At 42.6% G+C, this 26,645-nt stretch overlaps 1 protein-coding gene across 1 annotated transcript in view; it reads right to left on the reverse strand.

Moving 5' to 3' along the window:
* The window catches only part of CUL2 (cullin 2), a 98,086-nt gene that overhangs the window by 14,525 nt on the left and 56,916 nt on the right, over positions 1-26,645 (reverse strand). Inside the window, exons 12-19 of the mRNA XM_065398175.1 lie at positions 24,877-24,936; positions 24,372-24,500; positions 24,140-24,226; positions 23,407-23,559; positions 22,874-22,951; positions 9,506-9,572; positions 7,424-7,626; positions 3,912-4,013 (exon numbers count right to left, since the gene is read on the reverse strand). Of these exons, the coding sequence (XP_065254247.1) occupies positions 3,912-4,013; positions 7,424-7,626; positions 9,506-9,572; positions 22,874-22,951; positions 23,407-23,559; positions 24,140-24,226; positions 24,372-24,500; positions 24,877-24,936 (879 nt within the window). The remainder of the gene's footprint in view (positions 1-3,911; positions 4,014-7,423; positions 7,627-9,505; positions 9,573-22,873; positions 22,952-23,406; positions 23,560-24,139; positions 24,227-24,371; positions 24,501-24,876; positions 24,937-26,645) is intronic.

Below are 26,645 nucleotides of genomic sequence, written 5' to 3' on the forward strand. Positions count from 1 at the left end.
GGAGCAGGGGGAGTAGATTCTGCATTCACAGACCCACTGAATACTTGGTGCTTCAGTTTACGTTAGTGAAACCCATTCTTCACAGTTCTGTAGTTTTAGATAGTTTCAAGAATGGTTTTGAAACATAAAACATTCAGTCTGATAAAAATAGGCACTTTTGAAATCTTCAATGTGAGTCCATATTATCTCCCTTTTCTAGCAGTAGTAAAGGTAAGGAAAGACATTCTGATACAAGTTTCTGAGTTCTGATGTTTTAAAAAGGGCCAAACTGAGTAATCCTTTCAGGGCTGTGATTAGGGTCTAAGATATTTTTGTTTAAAAAGCACTAACAAAAAATCTCTGCCTTTGTGGACATGGAATGCTAAGATTAGAGCTAAGTGTACCCTCATGCTCACAACTTCAAATTTAATTATATACAGAACTGAAAATAGCAGAGATTTCACAATTTCTTGGGTTTGTTCTTTCTAACAAAGCCACATATCCTACCATTTATTATAATATACTGCATTCCAAGTAGTGGATGCTACCTTTAATGAAGACAAACAAGTTAAAGGTATTAAACAATAACAAACATGTTACAGCATTAGTCTGTATAACTATAGATTTCTTTCATTAATATAAGAGATATAGATACACTTCAGTAGTTGAAAAATGGAAAAACATTAGCGTAGAATTCATACTTTAGTTCCAAGTTCTTCAAAAGCCAAAAACCTTCCACAATTAATAAATGTCTGGAATTATGAGTAGATAATAAGGATAGGTTTCATTAAGTGCCTCTTGTCTATCTATGACTGGTGAATTTAAAATTTAGCTCTACTCAAGTTATGGATTGACTGAAGATCACAAAGACCTACTGACAGGACCGGTGCTACCATTAAGGCAAACTAGGCGGTTGCCTAGGGCACCAAGATTTGGGGGCGCCAAAAAGCAGTGGCCCCAATTTTTTTTTTACAGCGTTCCTACGCCCCCTCCCCGAGCGCGCGGTCGCCGCTCCACTTCTCCCGCCTCCCAGGCTTGCAGTGCTAATCAGCTGTTTGGCGCTGCAAGCCTGGGACGGGAGGAGAATTAGAGCGGGAGCGGCGTGCTCGGGGAGGAGGTGGAGCAGAGGTGAGCTGGGGTGGGGAGCTGCCGCACGGCTCCCCGGGCCGGGGGGGTGGGGAGCTGCCGCGGGACTCCCCACCCCAGCTCACCTCTGCTACGCCCCCTCCCCGAGCACGCCGTCGCTACTCCACTTCTCCCGCCTCCCAGGCTTGCGGCGCCAATCAGATGTATGGCGCCGCAAGCCTGGAAGGGGAGGAGAATTAGAGCGGGGGCGGCGTGCTCGGGGAGGAGGCGGAGCAGAGGTGAGCTGGGGTGGGGAGCTGCTGCACGGCTCCCCGGGGGGCGGCTGCACGGCTCCCCGGGGGGCGGGAGCTGCTGTGGGGGGGGGGGCGCCTCAGGGCGGAGGGGGGAGCTGCCACGGGGGTGGGGGGACACCTCAGGGCGGAAGGGGGGGCGCAAGGTGGAAGTTTTGCCTAGGGCGCGAACCTTCCTTGCACCGGCCCTGCCTACTGATATATTCTAGACAAAGCGATCTCCCTTTTCCATCTGTAAATAAGGACAATAATTGTGGCAACTGATGGACTTCGGAGAATGTTAACTAGCAAGTTTTCTCAGAAGGAGCAAAGAGGTGCAGCCTTTTTGGTTTGTCAACACTATCTGGGTATATACAATATCTGAGTCTGGGGAATAAGATGGCTCTTGCATAAGGCTAGGATATTTTTATTAGCAGTATCTGAATTAGCTAAGCCTCTGAACATTGTTAAGGCAATAAAACACATCAAGGAGTGCATTAATGGGCTAATGGTGCTTGCTTTAGGTGGACTGTGAGGCATGAACACTTTCAACCAACCATCTGAGAAGTGCACTTATAGCTTACTAATGCACATCTTATGGGAGCTTATTCATATCAGAACATGGCTCATGATTCTAAATTCAACTTCTGGGGTAATTTTTTCCACCAGAAAACACAGTCCCTGGTAACGAAAGAACAACAACAGGGGAAAGTTTATACTGACTTATTTTTTTTTTTAAACACTACCTTAAAAATGTTTTATTGATACTTGAACTTTTTAAAAAATTCTCTTTCCTTCTTTGGTCTTGGGACTCAGAACCTCACCTCTAGGGCTACCATATGTCCGGATTTCCCCGGACATGTCCGGCTTTTCGGTCTATAAATAGCCGTCCGGGGGGAATTTTTAAAAATCTAAAAATGTCCGGGATTTCCCCCCGGTCAGCTATTTATAGACAGAAAAGCGGCGGCCAAGCGCCGCTGGGCACCCAAAGCCCCTTCCCGGCTCCCCCCATCCCCTGCAGACTTACCACGCTGTCCGGCCCCGCAGCTGTCTTCCCCCTCCTCCCTTCCCCTGAACGCTCCGCCCACCTGGTCCTCCCCCTCCCCTGCTTCCCGCGAATCAGATCTTCGCGGGAAGTCTGAAAAGAAGCAGGGGCAAGCGGGTGGCAGCAGCAGGTAAGCTGGGGCGGGGGGGATGCGAGGAGGAGAGCTCCGGGGAGGTGCGGCCCTGGCCGAGCGGCTCCCTCCAGCCCGGGCCGAGTGGCGCCCAGCGGCTCGGGCCCGGCTCAGGCTCCAGGGCGGCGGCCCCGGCTCGGGCCCCAGCAGCGCCGGCCCTGGTTCCGACCGAGCACCTCCGGCCCGGCCCCAAGCCCCGCAATGCCGGCCGGAGTGCAGTCCGATTCCTGGGCTCTTTAAAGCCGGCCCTGGTCAGGGGACGGGGGGGGGGGGGGGGGGGGGGGGGTTGGATGGGTCGGGAGTTTGGGGGGGGGCTGTCGGGGGGGAGGGGTGTGGAGAGGGGTTGGGACAGTCAGGGACAGGAAGCAGGGGGGGTTAGATGGGTCTGGGGTTCTGGGGGGGCTGTCAGGGGGGCAGGGGGTGGAGAGGGGTTGGGACAGTCAGGGACAGGGAGCGGGGGGGTTAGATAGGTCGGGGTTCTGGGGGGCTGTCAGGGGGGCAGGGGTGTGGAGAGGGGTTGAGGCAGGCAGGTAACAGAGGGGGTTGGATGGGTCAGGAGTTCTGGGGGTCCTGTCAGGGGGCGGGGAGCAGTTGGATAGGGCATGGGAGTCCTCGGGGGTCTGTCTGGGGGCAGGGGTGTGAATATGGGGTGGGGGTGTGGGTAAGGGTCGGGGCAGTCAGGGGACAGGTAGGGTCGTAGGGGGTTCTCAGGAGGGGCCAGTCAAGAAGCAGGGCAGCTTAGATAGGTGGTGGGGTCCTAGGGGGCAGTTAGTGGCAGGGGTCCCAGGAGGGGGCAGTCAGGGGACAAGGAGCGGGGGGGGGGGTTGGGGGTTCTGAGGGGGGCAATCAGGAAGTGGGAGGGAGTGGATGGGGTGGGGCAGGGGCGGGGCTAGAGTGGGGCTCCTCGCCCCCAGTGTCCTCTTTTTTGCTTGTGGAAATATGGTAACCCTACTCACCTCCCTTCTCCCATCGCCCATGAACCCAGCTGCCCTTTCCAATAACCATGTTAGACTTTCAGTTTGTACTGAAAATAGTAAATTGGGATTCCAAATTAGTTTTTTCCCCAATAGTAAGTGGTCCTCTGGCCACAAACTGCTGATGAAAGGGCAGTCAGTTCCACAGGGGACAAGAGGAGAGTTTCCCCTCCCTTCACATTTTCTGCCCACAGCTCTTCTGCCAGCCCCAGTCATCCTTCTTTCCCTCTGTAAAGCCTTATGTCCACACAAACCTTGCACTTGTTTAACTAATATATTTTTAATGGATTTTATTTAAAACCCTTTGTAGATACACTTGCATCTGTTTACACCAGACTTGCATTAATTTAGATGAAGTCAGTTTTAAATAACGCTTTTATTAAACTGCTGACTTTTATATATATATATATATATAGAAAAATACTTGCCTGTGGTGTGTCTTTCTGCATTGATGTGGTAATTTTAAATTTTGTTCGTTTACTGCTGAAGTTCATATTTAATGAAAAAGTAGACTCTGCTTCTATATCTTCCTGCAATATAAAAAAGCATTTGTGTATTTTAACATTCATAAATGTTGCCAAAAAGCATAAGCAGCATACACATTTTTTAAGGACTGCTAGCAATTTATGGGTAAAATTAACACACCTAAATAGGACTCTGACCGTGCATATGAGAAGTCTATTGCACCTTATTAAAGTTTTGAAATTCTAAAGATCCATTTGAACCGAGTTCAACTTTTCTCATGCTACAGCTTATTTGGGCTGCAAAGTCAGATTATTTTAGAACCAAAATAAACAGAAAGAACGCTACCATATATAAAAACAGTGTTAATCAGTTCAAACAATGAAAGTAATTTTTTTCTATTACTGAAACTACTTGTTTTAGTATTTCTAAAATACAATTTGGAGAGGCTTTTTGGAGAACACATAGTGCATTTAAGCCAAGAGAGGAGACTAGGATTTCCATTTATCTACAGAAGAGTTTTGGGGAGATAGCTTTATTTTCCACAGTCATTCTATATATTGCATGGTTTGCTTGCATAACAAAGAAATTAACACCTACAACATTTTTATAGTTGTAGTGTACATGGTGATCCAACTATGGGTTCTCCCATCATTCTAACCCTAGCTCTTTCCAAAAAAACGTATCTGTTTTTATCCCCTCCAGGCTGGATAGCCATGCTAGCTGTTCACTGTGCTCTGAAGACAATGTCTCTCTAAACTGGCCAGCAGGATGACATGTAGCATGAACACCTATCTTCTTTACCAGTTTCCAATCAAATAATCTGTACAAGTACTACCAATTCTCCAGCCACAGGAAAATGGCAAGTTACTGGGCTCCTTCATAGAGTACTTTGGAATACTGCCTAGCCACTGGCTGGCTCACATGCCAGTATTTAGAACACAGGAAGTTAAGCATGTCATTCGATAAATATTAGGTAGCCATTTTAATTTCACATTCTACAAGAAATCTAGCTTATTAAATTAATATTTTTTGCCACTGAGGCACAGTGTGGGAAATATAGTAAAGGTTAAGGATCAGCAGTTACAAGCAATATAGCATATCAAAAACTAAGCAGTTTAAGCACAATGCTAAGTATAAATCAGAACAAAAAATACAATCTAGCCAAACAGCCACTAGGAAGAAAATTATTAGATTGAACCAGTGAATCTATCACCAAGGGGGGGAAAAGTTAATTTCCTGGCTTTTTGAACTTGAACAGAAAGGAAGTATGTTATGTAACATACGTTGTGCTTTGCATTTTCTTTCCTAGCTGCTGTGTGGTTCAGATATTGGTAAACTATTTGCAAAACAGAAGTAAGTGCATTTCACTGTTTCAGCACCCTGGAGTTCACCGACTTAGTAATAATAAGTAAGCTGATTGAATGTGCACAACTTTCTCTTTGTTTGGTGGTGTGAAAGGAAGACATAATTAGTACAGATATTTTGGTACATGAACCCTCTAACTAAAGGACAGATGCATACAAAAGTAAACATAACCAGAAGGAAAAATTACAAAGATATTGTATTCCCCTTCCAGTCAGAAGTGATGTTAAAAAGATATCTTTTTAGTTAGTGGGCATAAAGTATCAATTGGAGGTTCCAGAAACAGGAAATTATGAAAAGTATTATACATGAAAATTAGAGATAGAAAAGACCAATTAGATCAGGGATTCTCAACTTTTTTCTTTTTGAGGCTCCCCCAACATGCTATAAAAACTCCACGGCCCACTGTGCCACAACAACTAGTTTTCTGCATATAAAAGCCAGGACTGGCATTAGGGGATAGCAAGCAGTGCAATTGCCTGGGGCACGCAGGAAGCTAGGTTGCTCAGGCTTTGGCTTCAGTCCCAGGTGAGAGGGCTCAGAGCCCCATGCTTCAGCCCCATGCAGTGGGACTTCAGCTTTCTGCGCTGGGCCCCAGCGAGTCTAACACTGGCCCTGCTTGGCAACCCCCCGACACCTGCTCATGCCCTCCCCCCCCAGGGATCCCCGGACCTCTGGTTGAGAACCGCTGCATTATATGATCTCGTCCAGCACCTATAATGGCAGAACACTCCCATGACAGAAGACGTATCAGATAGTAAATATAGCATTTCTCTCATATATGCTACCTATTTTTTGCAAGCCTTTGGTACCTCAACAAAAAACATTTTTTATTTCATGGACTACTTTATTCTAAGGATCAGAGGGGTAGCCGTGTTAGTCTGGATCTGTAAAAAGCAACAGAGTCCTGTGGCACCTTTAAGACTAACAGATGTATAGGAGCATAAGCTTTCGTGGGTGAATAGCCACTTCGTCAGACGCATGTAACTTACTCGGGCAGGATCGCTAGCGAGGCATGATACTTTTGCTGTTAAGCAAACACAGCAATTCTTTCCTGTCCTCTGCCACTGAATGCCTCCATGCATAACGCTGTGCCCTATCAGTGCGGGAGGACTGCATGAGCTTGGAAAACAGGTCATCGCGAGTGCGTTTTTTTTGCCTTCTAATCTGCGATAACCTCAGGGACGGAGATGATAGGGGGAGCGTAGAAACATTCTGGGGGGACTGCATGGTCACCTGTGCTGCTGAGTTCACCACGCTGACCAAACAGGAAATGAAATTCAAAAGTTCCCGGGGCTTTTCATGTGTACCTGGCTAGTGCATCTGAGTTCAAAGTACTGTCCAGAGCGGTCACAATGGAGCACTCTGGGATAGCTCCTGGAGGTCAATACCGTTGAATTGCATCCACACTACCCCAAATTAGACCCGGCGATGTCGATTTCAGTGCTAATCCTCTCGTCGGGGAGGAGTACAGAAATCAATTTTAAGAGCCCTTTAAGTCGACAAAAATGGCTTCGCCATGTGGACGGGTGCAGGGTTAAATCGATCTAACGCTGCTAAATTCGACCTAAACTCATAGTGTAGACCAGGGCTAAGACTTTAAGAGACAATACTGAACAAGTAGTTTGGTCCCAGCATCTGGTCAGTGCCTTTGCACTGCCTCCATCCCAGGCCACAACAACTCTTCTTTACTCCAAAATCAGCCTGGCTCTAGTGGAGCTATGCTTACCGAGTTTTCACTGATAGTTATTGCCTCTGAAGCCATAAAGAGAAGGTTTTGCACACAAAAGGGGCTCAGCAGAAAAGATAATACTGCCTCAGCTGTATTACCTTTTCAGCAGACCCTGCTGGCATACAGCCAGTGTGAGGAATTTGGATAGCATGTCTGTTCATCTATCCTCCCCACTGGTTATTCCATCCAGAGGTGGCTGCTCATGCCTTCCCCACAGGGATCTGAGAACAGGCATAGGGGACAATAACATGGATCTAAGTGAAGGGCAAGCACTTTTTTTTTTTTTTTAAACAAAAACAAAACAAAACAAACATCATGAGAAGATAGAAACAAACCATGACTGGAAATGTTACACATTCTCTTTGTGACGTTACAACATACCTTGTCTAAGTCATGGTTGATCATTTTGACATCAAGTAACGATTTGATGGTTTTTGTCAGTTCCTTCTCATTCATCTGTGTGCTATCCTGAAGCTCTTTATAACTGACAGTTTCACTGTTGTTGAAGGCAAGCAGTACTGCCATTTGGTATGTTGTGACCATGGCTACATAAGGTTTACACAAATAGTTCATTTTTACTTCACCTGTAGTAGTAATAATAATAATAGTTTCATAAACTGGTATAATAAGTTGGCAATTATGTTGTAAAGTCATAAGACTTGATTATTACAAGCTGTATGTGCAGTCCTGGACACAAGGTACTATAGATGTGCATACAAATCAGGGATTTGCACTTGTACACATGGCTATATGGGTGTTAATCTAGCGGTGTGTGGGTGCATACCCAGTTTGTGTAGTCATTTTTGTATGTGCGTATGCAAACAGTTTAATGGACTTATTAGCTAAAAATTCAGGTCAACAATGTATGCTATAGGTGTGCAATATGTTTTAGAGATGAAGTGAAGCCTGCTAATATTGCACTTGGACATGGCAGAATTTCATTTATAGTAATGAAGAAAGTGAATCCCAAATAGTTTCAGTGCATTACAATATCAAAATTGCAGTTAACGTAGGCTTACAGTAAAGATGCTTAGTGGAAAAAGAGAATTTTCTACAATGGGAGTTTTCTGAATATTATAAGTTTCTTTACATTTCCCTTGAAAAAAATAAGCACAGGAGAGAACTACCTGAGAACTTGTTGGGGGGGGGGGGGGGGGATAGAAGTAGACTAATGGGGATTCTCAGTTGTCATGCCAGTGCATGTATTTGAATAGGCAATGCACTGCTGTGTGCTACTCTGATTTCATCATTCACCTTTAAAAAATAAGCTATGGTGCTCAATTATTAAGGAACCAGTTTACTGAACTATTGGAAATATAATGCAAATGATTGATATTAAAATCATTGCTTAATTAATGCTACAAATCAAAGTAGTAGAATATGTATATAATTTAGAATGAGCAGGGAAAAAAGTAAATAATCAATTTTATGGCTCACAGAACTAATTGATAATAAGCTAAGTTCCTCTAAGCTGCACAGCCGTGCAGCAGGCTATCAAGGGCCACGCAGGAAGGGAGAGGTGCTCCCCCCACGGCCCGGTCCCCACAGAGCTGCCGCAGCCAGGAAGAGGCGTCTCTCAGCCGGCCCCGAGCTGCTGCGGTGAGAGAGGGCTGGGGTGAGTCCTCTCTCCCCACTGCAACCCTGGGGCAGCCTGTAGCGCAACCCCCTCATCTCCGGCCCCACCCCAGAGCCCTCACCCCCCGCACCTCAACCCTCTGCCTCAGCCCCGAGCCCCCTCCCGCATCCCGAACACCTCACTCAGCCCGCCCCGCACCCGAACCCTCTGCCCAAGCCCTGAGCCCCATCCCACACTCCGAACCCCTCGGCCCCACCCCTGCCACACATCACTTCCATATTGGTGCACATAACAAAATTAATTCTGCACATGGACATAAAAAATTAGAGAGAACACTGATAATAAGAATATATATATTTTTTAAACGGCTTCCTCCTAGTTGTGAATCACAGAGCTGAACATCATGCAACAGGCAAGGGAAGCCAATTTATTACTAATTTTTTTTAAATGGTAGTTGGCAATTTAACTTAAACTGGTCTCACTTAAAACTTGTATACTCATGTTAAGCTAAAAGGCCAAGTAGTATAGAGCACTTAGCTGGTTGAAGGTCAGCTCATTGGTTAATAACCCAGAAGTTCTGCCATGGTCTTTTAAAGCCTACAATGTACATCAAATTTTTTTAAACCAATAATTGGATGTAATTAATTATATGCATAAAATGTAGATTATAAAAGATTAATTAAGAAATGCTGCTTGAGATAAGGGCAAAACCATGTTAATAATACCTATGAATGTAAAAAATGGCCAAATGGCTTTATAAAAAACTTTGTTCCAAATTGGAAAGGAGTTTAGGTAAATGTAGAACAGAAAATTATTTATTGCCTGTTATGTGAAGCATGTGCTATTTTGTAAATTTTCAATACACCAGAAATATGCATTTATTTTACCTGTACAAAGATAATGTAACCAAGTAAGCTTCCTCCCACTGAAGTGCTGACTGTAAAATAATTCAAACTGTAAAACAAAAGTCATCTTCAGTTAAATCACTTATAACCTTAATAATTCATTGTCACACTACTACCATAGTAGTAGAGAAGAAATACTAATTTAATATTCAGCATTTTGTACCTACACATTTAAAAATACTACACAGTATTTCTTCATATACTGACAAAGTGTAAGTTGAAAAAATTGAGCTTTTAGTTTTGACTAAAACTAAAAACATGTCTTAGCCAAACATGTTTAAATCTACGTATTATATTTTGAAACCTAAGACTTTAGAGACTGAATATGTCAGAGATGACACCAAGAAATCATCATATGAATTAGCAATCAATGCTGTAGCTCAGTATTGTTCAAATACAAGTGCTGTCAATATTGATCCCAAAAGAATAATTGATAAAATTTGTATAACAATTATTATCATATTTACTATTATTATAGTATTAATTAGGGTATTAAAAGTGCATTACTACTATTACTGTTGTTACATTGTCACTTCTATCATCATAAGCACAGTATAATTATATTTGTAACCTTTCCTTTGATGCAATCATAATCCTTTATACACTAATTTTGATTCACTGTTTCAATCAAATTAGAAAACCCACTTCATTTGTGTTTTGATATAATTTAGCTAGATCTAGATGTTTTGATGGATGTTGCTATTAAAGTGAATCATATATAATGATTACATATTATGATATATACACATTATTTATGGTGCTGCACAAATATGGAAACAATCTAGATTAACATCTCTCAGAATAACTTGCCTCAATAAAGAAATGTAAAAGATACTTCAGGAAATGGACTATAACATCATGTACTAACCTTACTGCTTACTCATAATACACATGATTTAATAAACTACATTAATGTTTTAAATTTCTCAGGTATGAAAATTTGAATAAACAAGGGATTTTCAACACAAATTAAGAGGTCTGGAAATGCAGATAATCAAGAAAGTTCCATACAATTAATTTATTTTACATTAAATTTATTCTAATTTCATAAATTTATTGTGCCCTACAAATATGTACCCATTTTTATGTTACCTATTTCCTCCATACATATTTATTTTAATAAATTAAAGGAAGTGGGTGCTTAAAGAAGAGTTATTGTTAGAAAAAGCAGCTTTTATTTAATTCCCCAACCTCAGGGGTGATGACTTCTCAGAGCATAGCCCACTGGCAGCCAGAGATTACAACAGAATAAAAGCTCAGAAGAACAATTATTTTCTCTTAATGATTTCTTTGAAGCTGTTTTGAGCTAGCTCTAAAGAGATTTTGTATCTTCCTGAAGTAAGCACAATTAGTTGTAAGATTCTACTGACTAAATAAAGTCAAAAGAAGAATGCACCATATTTTGATTAACACAACTCTAAATGGCAATAAAGTCAGAAATACAAGTAAAAGCTGTAGCTAACATTTAATTCTGCACATCTGCAAGAAAAAAAAAGGACGAAGTCTAGTAGCAACATGGCCATCAGATAATCCCCTCATTATTATTCACAACAGGGGTCCAACAAGCCACAGAGATATACGACCCTTAAAAAGCAAACAGTGTCCTTCAAAAGCATCAAAGGTGGATTGAATTCCCCTTTACTGTTGCATTGGCCAGCCTGTGTGGATCATATTAGTATTGTTTCACTTTGCAAACAGTTAAAAATTAAATTTCAACATCCCAGTGAGAGTTAAACTAAGTCCCAAAATTAATTTTCAAAGCACAGGAACTCTACAATTTTCCATAAGAGGCATTAAAAAGGAAGAGCAAGATATGAGCACAGTGAATTTCTGAATAATTCCGTAACATAACTGAAGCCTACATCCTCCTGAAGTAGGCACTTTTAAGAGTATTTGTATTAGGCTATTTTGACTAAACATGACTAACATGTTTAAGTTATTTAGAGAACCCTGTCAAACGTTTAAAAAAAGAATAAAAAAGAATTGGTTCTAACTCTTTTTAAATAGGTTACTTTTTAGTTTTTTAGTTTTTTTTTTTTTCCTGGAAAGCAAAAAACACTTGGCAATCCAGTTTCCTCTCTTCTCCTTCACTATTTACATTTTATATCATTACATTTGCTGCTATCGTGTTTTACTAGACATGTGCTTACTGTTGATGAGCCAACAAAGGCATTATGTAAGCAGATTAGCTCTTATCAAAAGTAAGGGCCTCATTTTTTTCTAGTAGGCTGACAAATTGAGCAGGACTAACCATCACCAAGTGCAGATAGTGCAATCACACCCACTCCACCCCAGTTTTCAGAGGTGTCTCTGTGGAAGCAAGGTTAAAGTGCAAGCAAATTTCACTACTATTTTGATGTTTATAGAGAGTAATATGATCTCAGGCCAGCCACAATGGAGTTATCAAGATCTAATTGCCAAGATTATTAAAAATTAGTAGTGACTGCGGGTGCTTCAATTTCTGGATGTCCTCACTGAATTTTGAAGGTGTCTGATTTTCATGAAGTGCTGAATACCCACCACTTGTAAAATAGTCTCCTTTTTAAGGGACATCAAACTAGACACCCAAAAACTGAAGCACTTAAAATCATTGGTCTCTTGAAAAATCGTTGAAGAATCTTCTTCAACACAGTAATAATCTTGTTCATTTCTTCCTCCTTTATGTTTTTACATAAATTTTAGTGCTTGTGAAAGGTGTCACATTGAGAGCTCTGGAAACTGATTTTTGGTGCGACTATTTTAAGACATTTCAATATAAATTTCTCATGCTCATATTACAAAGCCACACACAGAAAATATACACAAGACGACAAGAGGCCCAAGGGTACAAAGATGTTCACTTAGAAATGAACAAAATGAATGTTTCCTCTTTTCCTTTTAAAAAAAAGTCCTTAATAGTATCTTCCCAGTATTATGGGACAATTTTGTTCCTCACCTGTAAATTGGTCTTCACTTATATATATATACACAATTTGCCAATCTTGGCATTGCTGGGAAGTCTTGAGCATGGCTCTTGTAACTGAGGTGGCTCTCTAGAAGATTCTTGGAATCCAGTTCCCAGTCTAAATAGGCAGTGGGTACTTCATATTACCAGTAGATTCTTCTAAAGCTTAAGCATCCACATCTAACAGTAATTTCCTATCAACAACAAACAGTAACTTTAAGAAGGGAATAAAGGATTGGTGGATTGTTATATATGAGAAAACCAATTTACAGCTAAGGAACAAATTGTCCCATTTCTCACACCATATGCAATCCACCAATCCTGGCACTGCTGGGAATTAGTAAATTGTAAAGAAGAGAATGAGGGAGGGATCTAGGAAGGAAACGAAGTATCTTGACTGAAATGAAAAACTAAATTCACAGGGAGTACACATTCCAGAATGGTTCACAGGACCCCTTTTGTAAGGAATGGACCGCAGGAGAGGTTCCTTAACAGATATATCTTCAAGTTCATTTCTCCTCTGGGCTAAAGGTAATTGTAACAAGAAAAGTTAGTTTGATGCTCTGGATAAAGTTAGCAGTTCCCCAAAAGCTCAAAAAAAAAAAAAAAAAAAAAAAAAAAAAGCTCAAAAAAGCTCAAAAGCCCAAAAGTTCCTCAAATAGAAGTTGCATCAAGGCTTGCAAAACCAGACTGCATTTCCAACTGTGTATGGGAAAGCACAAAGGTAGTCCGATCCTTTAGATTGCATGAAGAAATCTAGAAATACAGGGGTGAGACTTCAGTAGATTTTTCCTTAGAGATCCTCCAAGCTCCTTGTGCCACTGTCTAAACCTGAAATTTTGCTGGAACCTTTTCTCAAAAACAGATAAACATAAAGGCAGTCCCTTGACTGAGCTTTTGTTACAGCTGATGCCAGGCTTCAAATATGGATCAGATACATTGGTAAGTCTTAGTTCTAATATTTTATCTACTTTCAGGATACTGCCCAGCAAAAGTCCAAAAGTCTCAGCCTCTCGTTTCCCAGCTGAAAGGGACAAGAAGCTTAGGTTCGGGAGTTTGGTTGGACTCCATGGTCAGGATGTTTTTTGGCTATGGGAAGAATTTAAGCAGGTTCCAGGGACTTCTCCTTGAGACAGGCCAACAAAAGACAATTTTGCCTTGGGTCAGTTTGGCCCAATCTGACTTCTCTGTCATTATTAAACATCATTGCCAAGAGGAGGAATGTATAGGAGAGCATGCTTGATCACTTTAAGGAGAAGATGTCTATTTTCCAGGTTGCCTTCTCCCAGTGCCTGAACCAGTACACATTAGAACTGCTGTTATAAGATGCAAATAAAGTATATTTTTGGGAAGTTCCAGAGCTCTAAGATCTTGAAGAAAACCTGCCTGCCTGTTCATCAATTAGTCCAGAGACACTCCCATACATAGTTGATCTTCTATTATCTTCCTTTAGCCCTATGTCAGAACCCTCATGAAGCACCTTTCTTCAGAAGCTGAATGCCTTTGTCTGATAGTGAAGGTAATAGCTGTCTAGTTACAGCACTTCACAAGGACCATTCTGATTCCCAGTGAAAAACAAATTTCTTCAGGATAAACCTAGGGGCCCAGAATTCCAAGCAGCTGATACTGTACGGAACTTCCTTCTTGCACATGGTACATGAAGAAGCCCAGCTGACTAACCCAGCCCCTCTCAGCTTGCATTCATGAAGATCATGATTACGTCAGAAACAGGCTTCCTTTAGTGCAAGCTCTTGGGAGAAGAGTCCACCACCTGAGGAAATGAATTACTTGTGTTGGAATGGTGGTATGCAGGTATATGGTCTCTCCTTAGCAGTCCCATACCAAAACAAAGCCTGGAGAGGGGGAGAATTAAGGATGGGTTGATAGGATACCAGAATGCACAGAAGATATAGAATCTAACAAATGGTTATGACCGGGTTGGACTGAACTCTTTAGTTTGTGGGACCTCTGATCTATGAGAACCACCTTGCTGAGGTGAATGTGAGGTTGAGTGCCTAGGAGGACCATGTCTCAGAAAAGTAAGAGAGCTCTTATAGTCCACCATAAACCCATGGTCTGAAAGAAGAGAGAGCACTTGTCCATAAGTATGCTGGAAGAAAGGAGATCTCACATAAGCAGGTTGTTCAAGTTATGGAAAACAAGGATTCCCTCCCCCCCCCCACTGAAGCTGGCACCATTATCAACAGGATTTTTTAGAAGATTTTTAGAGCTAAGAAAAGATCAAAGGACAAAACAATGTACTAATAATATAAGTATCAATAGCAAAACAAATGAATGGAATGAGCCATATAGACTGGAATAAGGAGGTAAACTTTCATGTATCCCGTGAGAGGCTGAAATGAATCTAGTCAGAAGGAGACAAGTTCAATGATGTAGCCCTTTGACAATCACAAAGCATTGGTCCTGATTTTCATCTGGGCCAGTAAAAAACAAAACAGTTACTGACCTTTTGTAACTGTTGTTCTTCGAGATGTGTTGCACATGTCCATTCCAATGTAGGTGTGCACACGCCCTGACACAGTTGCCAGAATTTTTCCTTGGTGGTATCTGTTAGGTCAGCTCTAGCGCCCCCTGGAGCCGTGTGCTCATAGCGCCGGTATAATGGGCCCTGCTGAGCCCGTGCCCTTCAGTTGCTTTTTCCCAAACCACTCCAAGATGGGAGATGGTGGGTGGGCCTTGGAATGAACATGTGCAACACATCTCGAAGAACAACAGTTACAAAAGGTCAGTAACTGTTTTGTTTTCGAGTGCTTGCACATGTCCATTCCAGTGTAGATGACTCACAGGCAGGTGCACTGGAGGTGGGCTCGGAGCTTAAGGACAAGCAGACTGCAACACTGCGTGACCAAAGTAGGCCTCATCTCTGGCTTCTTGAGTGATGGCATAGTGTGCTGAGAACGTGTGCACTGAGGACCAGGCCCCAGTCCTGCAGATATGCTGAATAGAAACTTGATCCTGGAAAGTCACTGAAGAGGCCTGAGACCTTGTGGAATGAGCGGTCAGGTTCGGCAGAGGGGGAGCCCCCACGAGGTCATAACATGCCCGGATACATGATGTGATCTGAGACAAAATCCTCTGAGCAGAGAGGGGAGCCCTTTCATTTTCTCTGCTACAGCTATGAAGAACTGCGGTGATCTGCGGAACAGTTTGGTCCTATGAATATAAAATGCCAGAGTTCATCTGACATCCAAGGAATGGAGACGTTCCTCCCTATCTGCATGCAGCTAAAGATAGAATACTGGTAGGAAAATTGGTTGGTTGCAGTGGAATTGAGAAAACACTTTCGGGAGGAACTTTGGATGCAGGTGTAGCTTCGCTTTATATTTGAAGAAAATTGTATACAGGGGTCCGAGGTGAGGACTCGGATCTCTGAAACTCTCCTGGCTGACATAATGGCCACCAAAAAGGCCACCTTCCAAGCGAAGTGCAACAGTGAGCATGTTGCTAATGGCTCAAAGGGCGGGCTCGTCAGTTTTGACGAGACAAGGTCTAGGTCCCGGGGGGAGGATATCAGCTCCTTTATCTGAGGGAACACCCTCTCCATCCTTTTGAGAAAACAAATTACCATCTTGTGAAAGAAAACTGACCTACTGTTGACCTTCAGATGAAAGGCTGAATTAGCTGCCATGTGGACCTTGATTGAAGAAAAAGCTAGGGCTTGCTGCTTCAAAAACAGGAGATATTCCAGAACAAGCTGCACTGAGGACTGCATAGGTAGAATACCAGGCTTGGAAGACCAGATGGAGAATCATTTCCACTTCGCCAGGTATGTCGCCCAAGTGGAAGGTTTTCTGCTGCCCAGTAGCACTTTACGAACCTGCTCTGAGCAAACCTGGTCTTCAGGGTTCAGCCATGAAGGTTCCAGGCCGTCAATGAAGAGAGCTGAGGTTGAGGTGGAGCAGCTGGCCATGGTCCTGTGTGATTAAGTCTGGGTGCAGTGGGAGCTGGATTGGGACTTTCACTGAAAGGTTTATGAGGGTGGTGAACCTCAGTGCTGTCTGGGCCATAAAGATGATTTGTGTTTGGTCCTGCTTGATCTTCGAAAGAACCTTGTGAATTAACAGTGGGGGAGAGAAAGAGGGAAAGCATAGAACAGGTAAGTCGTCCATGCTAACAGGAAGGCGTCTGTAAGAGACCCAGGGCTGGGTCCCCTCAGGGAGCAGAACTGCTGGCATTTCCTGTTGTCATGGGGTGCAAACAAGTGTATATGGGAACTACCCCACTTTTGGAAGATGTCCATTGAGATATCCGGGAGAAGGGACCACTCAGTGAGGGTAGAAGGACCTGCTGAGGCGATCTGAGAGCTGGTTCTGTGCACCTGGTAGTGAGATGATTGGATGAGCCTGAAGGAAGCTTATCAAAATTGAGAAGGGGTTCTCCTGAAGCAGGGCCTTTGCCTGCAAAGAGTCAAGAACTGCCCCGATGAACTCTATTCTTTCAATGGGGATAAAAATATACTTCTGGTCATTTATTAATAGCCCCAAAGCCGGGAAGGTCGATTGTACAAGATCAATGTCGGGCTCCCCCTGAGTTCTGGCCTGACCCTTGATCAGTCAATCGTCAAGATACGGGAAAATGTGAACTCCCCTTCTTCTGAGAAAAGCCACTACTACTGCAGTACACTTGGTGAAGACCCACAGGGGAGCTGATAGGCCAAATGGCAGAACCATGAATTGGTAATGGGTCTGGTTTATAACAAATCTTAGAAACCTTCTGTGTCCTTGGAAAATTGATATGTGGAAGTATGTGTCTTTCAAGTTGAGGGTGGTATAACAGTCCCCTGGATCCAGTGAAGGGATGATGGAGGCCAAGGAGACCATGCAGAACTTCAACTTCTTGAGATAGTAGTTGAGCTGTCACAGAGCTAGGATCAGTCTGAGATGCCCCCCACCCGCCCCTCCCCGGCTTTTGGGATCAGGAAGTAGCGGGAAAAGACCCCCTTTCCTCTTAGTTGATGCAGAACTTCTTCCACGGCCCCCATCCGAAGAAGGGATTGGACTTCTTGATCCAATAGTTGTGTGTGAGAAGAGTCCCTGGAGAGGGGTGGGGAGGGTGGGTGGGAAGGTGGGATTGACAAAAATCGGAAGGTATACCCGAATTCTTCTGTATTTAGGACCCAGAGGTCCGAGGTAATGTGGTTCCAGGCACTCAGGAAATGGGACAGACTGTTGGGAAAAACAGGGGTAACTGGATCCTGAAGTGAAGGGTGCTTCAAAAGGGACAGACTGCAACGGCATGAATGCCTTGTTCTTTCTCCTCCTCTGGAGGCGTCTGGGCAGTTGAGAGAAGAAACGCCCAGATCTCTGGGGCCTATAATGCCTTCTAGATGCTGCAGGTGAATACAGGCCCAGGGATTTCAAAGTTGCCTTATAGTCGTAAGGGCTATAAAGCATCTGCAAATTAGCACCTGTTTGCTTCAAATGGAAGGTCCTGGAGCGTCTGCTGCACTTCCTGAGGAAACCCAGAGGATTATAACCACAAGTTCCTGCACACAGTGACAGCTCTGGCCATTGATCTGGCTGCGGAATCGGCGGCGTCCAAGGCTGCCTGCAGGGAGGCCCGGGCCACTGTCTTTTCTTCTACAAGGGAAGAGAACTCCTGCCTGGCACCCTGGGGAACCATGTCCTTAAATTTTTGCATTGCTTCCCACATGTTAAAAACATAGCGACCTAGCAAGGCTTGCTGGTTCACTATGCAGAGCTGCACTCTCCCTGTGGAGCAGGCTTTCCTGCCAAACAAGTCCAGCTTTTTGGGACCCTTCGCCTTAGGTGCGTGCCCTGCTTGACCTTGATGGTCCGTATCATTAGCAACTACCATCACTAAGGACCCAGGGGAAGGGGGAGAGAATAGGAATTTGCAGCCCTTAGCAGGCACAAAATATTTTTGCTCCACCGGCTTAGCTGTTGGCGGGAGAGAGGCGGGGATCTGCCAGAGAGCCTTAATGGGCTCCATGATTGCCTCATTAAGGGGAAGAGCCACTCCGGAGGGGCGTGCCACTGCCAAAATGTCCAGAAGGCCATGTGCGGTCTCTGCCACCACCTCCGCCTGGATGCTCAAATTCAAGGCCACCCGCTTTAATAAGTCCTGCTGGGCCTTGGGGTCATCCTGGGGTGGGGATACCCTGGTAGCCACCAGCGCCTCATCTGGGGAAGAAGAGGAGGAGGCGGGTAAGGACTCTGCTCTTTCCTCTGTGTCAGCAGTGACCTGAGGGACATGCTCCAGCAGCTTAGTACCGGGCTCAGTACTGGGCTCAACAGCAGAGTCCAGGTCTGGTGTCTTGCAGCACGGAATCAGAGGTGCCCTACCCTCTGAGGCTACCGAATAAGAATGCCTTGAGACGGTGCCCTGGCCTGGCAGAAACCCCAATAGGTTCCAAAAAGGCTACTGCATCGGTGCCTGTCCCTATTGTCCATGTGTTCGGAGACACCACTGCACTAGATGGCCCAGTAATTGTAGGACTGGCGCAGGGAGTAGCATGGGCGGTCCCAGCAGTGGGAAAAATAGGACCTCACCTCCGACCCCGATGAGGAAGATGAGCGAAGATGAGGGGACCATGGAGGTGCAGATCCTCCCGGTGCCAGTGAGCAGTTCTGTGGGGACACCCAGGGTGAGGCAAGTAGAGGGGGTTTACCCCTGGAGAGTGGTCTCAGTGCCATTTGGAGGCTGGGGGAGGCTCTTTGCCACTCGACAACACTGAGTCCTGGATGTCAGGGGATCCTGGTACCGGCAGCATGAGCAAGTCCCTAGCTGCCACATACACCTCCAGAGTGGACAGTACAGCAAACCGTCTGGTATGCTGCCTGCTGGAGGATGGTGCATCCCTCGACGGGGTATGTGGAACCAGAGTCGGTGTCAGTGCTGATGGTGGGGGCTGCAGCAGTGCCAGAGAGGGAGATCGGCATGACATGAGTCTCGCACTATTCCTGTCCCCTTGCCTGCTCCCTTTCGGTATCAGGGAGCAACTTTTGTCTCAGTACTTGTGGTGCCTCTTCTTGGGCAAGGAGGAGCAGTACCGAGAGACTATATTGGCGGGAGACGCGCTCCACACCAACTCAGAGGTACTCAGTGCAGAGTCTGATTGCGGCTCCGATGCGGGCCTCAGGGCTGCCTTCATCAGGAGGACCTTCAGTCTCGTTGCCTGGTCTTTCTGGGTGCGGGGCTTGAACTCCCTGCAGATCTGACAGCGATCCTTCCTGTGAGCTTCCCCTAAATACTTTAGGCAACTGGAGTGCAGGTCGTTCAATGGCATCGACTTGCTACAGGAAGAGCAGGGCTTAAAGTCTGGTGACCAAGGGAGGCATACCTTGTCACCGGGGAGTGGACAAGCCTCTTCAATAAGTCTAGAGGTGTTTGGTTACAAAAGATTACTAAAACTATTTTCAAACTAACCAGCTACTATAACTATATATACACACGCAACAAATGAGAGGAAACCACCTGAAAAGATTGCCGAAGCAACGAGGGAAGTTCCAGCAACCATTACGGGTGGTAAGAAGGAACTGAAGGGCGTGAGCTCAGCAGGGCCCCTTATACCTGGCGCTATTAGCGCACAGTACCAGGGGGTGCTAGAGCCAACCTGACGAATACCACTAAGGGAAAAATATTCCAGCAACTGTGCTCAGGGCACACACACCCCTACATTGGAATGGACACGTGCAAGCACTCGAAGAACATAGATTTAGTCTCTCCTTGATGGGCAGAAGTGGGGTGTGAGCCAACCACTCTTCATTGTTGCTTGACAGAAGCATGGGGTTTGAAAGCCTGCACTTCTGGAAAGAGCATCTAGAATAGTAACCTCTGGGTCTGCTCTGAAAAGAGAGAAAAGATACTTTGAGTGAAAGGCAAATCTGCCTAAATCTAGTTTTGGGATTTTTTCCTTGTTCACCCAAGGAAACTCAAGCTCATTCAGATCTGAGGATTCCTCAATGGTGATGTATAGGATCTCCTCCAAAGAACATACCACCTGTGAAGTGAGCCTGAATCATGGTCAATTGAAATATTGTTTATATGTGGAATACAGCACAGAACTCAAATAGCATATATCATCATAGAGACCTTTAAGAAATGTTTTACCTTCCCAGTATGGTTTCTACATTTTACTGAAGGCTTTTAGGTAAGACAATGAGGCTCTAGAAGTAACCAGACAGATCAAAGCCACAATGTGGGCTGTAGAATAGCAATCCTAATTCCTTGAAAATGGATTCAAGATTTCAATATCAAAGGTCTCGAGGGGTGGGCAACATGCTTCAGGTAGCATCCCTATTGGCTTTATTTTCAGAGGCCCGGGGAAACAGGGAAAAAAGAAGTATTGGGAGCATAAGCTTTCGTGGGTAAGAACCTCACTTCTTCAGATGCCATCTGAAGAAGTGAGGTTCTTACCCACGAAAGCTTATGCTCCCAATACTTCTGTTAGTCTTAAAGGTGCCACAGGACCCTCTGTTGCTTTTTACAGATTCAGACTAACACGGCTACCCCTCTGATACAGGGAAAAAAGAAAATTTTCAAGCCTTTAATGACAAGACACCAACTAAGGTAAGGTGCTCAGTTCATATCTGAATCTAACTCACAAAAGCTTACAACCTTCTGAGGTTTTAGTCTTTTTCCCCCAGACATTTTTGCCTTTGAATCTCTGGAGAAGTGTGGTGCGTACTAAAGGAGAAGGCCCTTGAAAACCCAGAGGAACAGTGTCCAGAAATTAAAAGAATCCTGGCAGGACCTTACACTGGAGAGTCCTGGGAAATAGGGAAAAACATTGCCTTTGCCCAAAAACATAACTAAGGTAGCTATTAATTCATATATCCAATTCCTGTCACTGTACTATCTGGGGAACATGGGGGCTCAAGAACCTGGAGCACAATAAAAATTCTTGGGAAGAGGAAAAGAAAGGCAATGCTAAAAGGGAGTAGACAGAAGCCCAAGGCAATGAAGAAGGAATCAGACCATTATTTAAAAAGAGAATCAAAAAGGAAGGAATTCCAGAAGTGGAGTAGGGACTACTTGACTCCTTCTTAGTCTTGCCCTCATGGGACATCTTTGGAATCATTGCTGAGTGGGGGCGTTGCTAGTTTAGCAAGCTGAGGCATAGCTGCTGACAGCATAGGAAAAAGGAGCATAATATGTGTGCAAGTGGTGAAGGAGTGGACTGGCAAAGCTGCTTTCATTGGCTAACAGTGGAGACCTTTTGTGGGTGGGTATTTCTGTTGGTGGATCTTAAGGCCAGTGAGGGAAGAAAGACACAAAAGGAAGAGCATAAAAATGTTCCCATTTAATAACAGTAGTAAAGGGGGGCTCCTAATAGGTCTGAGGGAGAAAGCTGCTGCAGAAGCCGTGTAACTAGGAGCATGTTGAGGAGCCACCTTCTAATAAAAGGCTGTATATTCACTTCCAAGAATCTTCTAGAGAGAACTGCATCAGTGATAACAGCCATGGGGTGGGACTTCCCAGCAGTGCCAGGATTGGTGGAATGAGTGTATGAGAATATTTTCTTGTTTGATGTATTACAAGATTTAATATTGCTTAATACACTAAAGTTGAAATTGGAATATTTCATTAAAACACTTTTACTGAGTAGCAAAGACACTTTACAGCAAATATAGATGTTTTCCATTAGACATCAATTTAAGATTATATCCTGAAAGTGTACGTGTACACTTCTATAGAATTCAGTACATCTGATAACATCAAAATATTTTTCATTTATATATGCTTTCTTTCCAATGCGCTTCACAACCTACATACATGTTGACAGAGGTCAACATAGATATTTTGTATATTTTAAATATATACAGGGTACATGTAACTAGAATTTAGAATACAAGAATGTAATAAAAATACAGGGCCTCTGAAATGATGCCACTTCTAGGATGGAGGACAAAAAGCAGTCATACAGCATTCTGAATGCCAATAGCAGTGGATGGAGATTTTTGGACAAAGGCAAGGAGCACAGGGCAAACCCATACTGTTCTGAAAAGTGAAAGAAGAGCTTTCATGCAGAACAGTCAAAATCTTGGTTTTCAAGGGCTCCTCTGAATCACAGGACAAGATACTTATGTGTGGTGTTAAGATTTGACATTAGAAAAGATCGTCTTTTCCCCTTGAATATAAGAGATCAGCATTTGAGCTCAGAGGCACGTACCTATAAATTTCAATTATTTGAAGAGCTAGAGGGGCACAGCTAAAATTTGAAAACTTGGAATTTCAAAAAATCAGAATTCCATCTGGGGAACCCATTCACATTTCAGATAACAGGAGCTTGGATAACCGTGGTTTACGTATACATCTGACAGACACAGTGGCCTCACTATAACAATTATCAGCTTTTTGTTTGAGATTTTAATGAAGTATTATTAAATTTGCTACAAATTTGCAAGAAACTACTAACCTACCATCTGTACACTTTTTTCCAGTTCCTGAGGAATTGCAAATGTTGATGAAGGAGCCTGAGTTAGAGGCCATGCGCCAGCCTGGAGGTGGGGAGAAAAAAAATTAGCATTCCAACATGTTAAACATGTTAAAATGAGCTCCAAGGAGCATATACACTAAACAAAATCTTCCTCTTAAGAAATGGTCCTATAGTTCAAGTCAAGATATAAGACATACGAGTTAGAAAAGGAGTTGTATGACTCACTAAAATGCATACTGTTGTGATGCCTTTGCTCTAGGTAAGAAAACTGTTAAGGCCTTTGTTTCTATCTTACCATTATGCAGTATAGAGAGTAGACTATCTTTCAAAAAAGCGAGGAATAATAGGCTGTTTTATATCATCAGGATTATTAAACAGTGATATCAAATTTATAAGTTGTCAATTTCAGTCTGAGAAATATTCATATTAGTTAGATTTTAGATAATAGTTTATTTGTTATGGAAATACAAGAAACCAATATAAACAACTGAACAGCAATAATTTATTCATTAGTACCTGTAGAACATATATCTGAAAACTAATTCCCAAATCTATAATGGCATCCTGGTTTTTGATAAAATTGTTGAATTTATTGTTGAGATCAGCGCTAACGCTCATGTCTGTATACATTCGATGGAGCTTGCTGGTAAACTCATAACCACAGGCTTGCTGTAATGAAATATTTAAATACATATCATAGGTAAGGTAATTATTTTAATATATTAGACACATTTATTTTAAAAAAATTAAATTATGAATACATCCACAAAACAGTACTGATTTACAGATTTCTATATTGCTAATGCCCTGTCATCTATAGTCAATATTGCCTTCATATGTAAAATTATATAACCTGTCTTAAGAGGGTTGCTTTTCTACACAAATTATTTCTATTTGTCCATGCCCAATACTAACTTACAAAACTGAAAATTTCGAATGGACTGCTTTAGTTTTGCTCACTGACTGGTACTACAATTATGGAAATATGGATCAAGTGGCACATTTTATACAACTTCCCAAAATAAGGAACTACTTATAATATTTGGGGTTTTCCAGGTAATGGGTTTTGTGTGTATCAGTACATGAATTCAGAACAGATGACGTTGCAATTTTTAATATCACCTACTGGCAACAGCAGCACCAATTGCTAAATTAATTTTGGCACCCTTTGCTGACCCCTCTTAAACGAGACATGCTTCAACAGTTATTACTGCTATTTATATTATTTTGAAATAATAGTTCATATTACCTTTAGTTTATTAATCATGGCTTCTTCAGAGTCCATAGACATAGATAAACCATGAATTAATCGTTTTGCCAACATTCTGGCATAGAACTGTATGAAACAAAACAAAGTAAGCAAAATATTTTCTCAGCTGTGAGGATTTTTTTAAAAAAGAATGTGAACACAAACACCCAATGTAAAGCTTTTTAGATAAATTACATTTTTGGTTTAACATTTACTAAAAATTGGAAGTTACCTTCTGGAAAACGTCTTTGTCATCAATGTATTTGAAAACAGTAATGAAACTTGTAAGTTTATCTTCTACTTCATTCTCTGTCATTCCTTTGGCTGATTTCTTCAGCAAGTTGTCACAATACTTGGCCAGCTCAAGTAAAAAAAACAAAAAGCAAAACAAAATCTACTTGTCAAGCTAGAGAACAACAGTGTTTGAAAGTATTTGCAACTATTAAATATGGGTTAAAACATGACTGACAGAGCTCAGATTACAAATGACACAAACAAGAGACAAAGGGCCATATTTTGAAACAAAAGCATGTAAAATTGTGTGCCCTGAACATGCACATTTTGTGTGGGTTAAACAGGTTAAATGCCTATTTTAAAAAAAAGATTTTTGAAGATGATTCAGTAAGTGAAAATTATTTTAATTTGGTGACCACCATGTGTTAATAATGACTGGTTTGAGGGTTTGGGTTTTTGTTTTAAACTACTACGACTATTACAGCACAATATTTGTTACTTACCAGCTCAGGCGCTTTGCAGATCGACTTGGGTTCCCTATAGTTTACTACTGATGTTAGAGCCTATGTAGAAATACACAATAAAGAAAAATTTTAAGAAATACTTTAACTTTTGCATTGGTGATTTATAGAGAGGTATGAAGACATTGCAAGTTCTTCAGGGCAAAGACTATCCTAAAAAAAGACAAACATAGAACAGAAAAATGGACAAGAAGAGGGAGATAATGATTGACACACAATGTGAAACAGTATACGATGAGCAAATCGTAAGCGGTGATATTTATTAAGTGAGACTGTGCAAGGACCAAAGGGGAGGAGTAAATAGCACAGGTGAGCAAGTCAGCTATGGAAAGCAAGGTCACAGAATTGTTTTGATTAGGAAAGCAAAGGAGGAGAGAGGATGCAAGGTGAAGAGGAAGAAAGATGTTCCAAAAATAGAGAGCAGAACGAACAAACATGAGCGCGGGAGAACACAAAGGGAGCAATAAGATGAGAAATCAGAACAGTGCATAATTTGGCCTGGGAGTATACAGTGGGGAGTGAAAAGAGAGAGCAAATTAGATACAAGAAGCAGTGGCAAAGCCTTAAGTTAGTAGCATATATTTGAACTTCAGGGGGAGACTGTAGACTGTAAAAGTATCTCAGCATCTAAAGGACTATGGGGAGAAGCGGAAGAGGCAGATCTTTGAAACATTATGGTAAAGATGAGAGCTGGAGAGAGTCTGAATGTGAGGGAGAAGAAAAGGGAATTAATGATAACTCAGAATCAGGGCATAAGTGATGAGAAGAGTAACGGAGTTGTGAACATTAGTATTCTGAAGAGTGGTTCATATTTAAGTCTTACTGAAATAATTGCAACACAATTTGAGTATATGCAAAACCAAAAAAATACCATACACCAGTTCCTGTGAATTACATATACATTCAAGGATTTTTGGGTCACAAGTTCTTTTCCAAAGAAATCAAGCAGAAGGGCTTCACTGAAGCTCTCTACTCCTGTGTTTTTAGTGTTTTCCAGGAGTTTGGAGTTTGTTTTTTTCCCTTATAGGCTCCACAGGGACATAGTGCTGAACATCAGCACATTGCTGAATCACATGATGTCCTTGGAGGAGAGGGGTTACAGAGGCCTTCTCTGGAAGGAACCTTGTCTATACTCTGTATATGTAGATATGGGATTTTAAGCTTCAAAATTCAACAAACATTTAATGGACATATGATATAGGCAATATTTATCACCACAGATAACCATTAACTTTCTATATTACATTATGAAGCTTAAAGCGAAAACTCATCTGTACAGGAATATGGTCAAACCTATAACTCCTCTGCACAGTGCAGCATGTGGTTCAGCAACATCCTGATATATGGCTACAAACTCCTGAAAAGCCTTGTATTAACAAAATATATGATGTGACAAAAATGGACAAAACTCCTAGAAGCTCAAAATACACCCCCAAAATAGAAAAAGTGATATTGCAAATATATAATATTTAGCCTAATCTATATCTTTATCCCTAAAAAAAATCTAAGACATAAGATGTCCAGAGTTTGGTGAAAGGGGAGAAGAAAATTTTGTTTAATAGTTAAAATATTGTACATGTGAAAATTATAATCCTGGTCCAATAAATTAACAACTGGTGGAAGGCATTAGATACCATGCATCTTTTCTTGAGGAAACCAGACACCTGATCTTGAGAGAGCCTAGTCATGCTATTTGAAAATAAACTACTACTACTACTATAATCTAACTTATATTACATTTATAGGGTGCC

This window comes from Emys orbicularis, chromosome 2 (genome assembly GCF_028017835.1).
Source record: "Emys orbicularis isolate rEmyOrb1 chromosome 2, rEmyOrb1.hap1, whole genome shotgun sequence".
Lineage (NCBI taxonomy): Eukaryota > Metazoa > Chordata > Testudines > Emydidae > Emys > Emys orbicularis.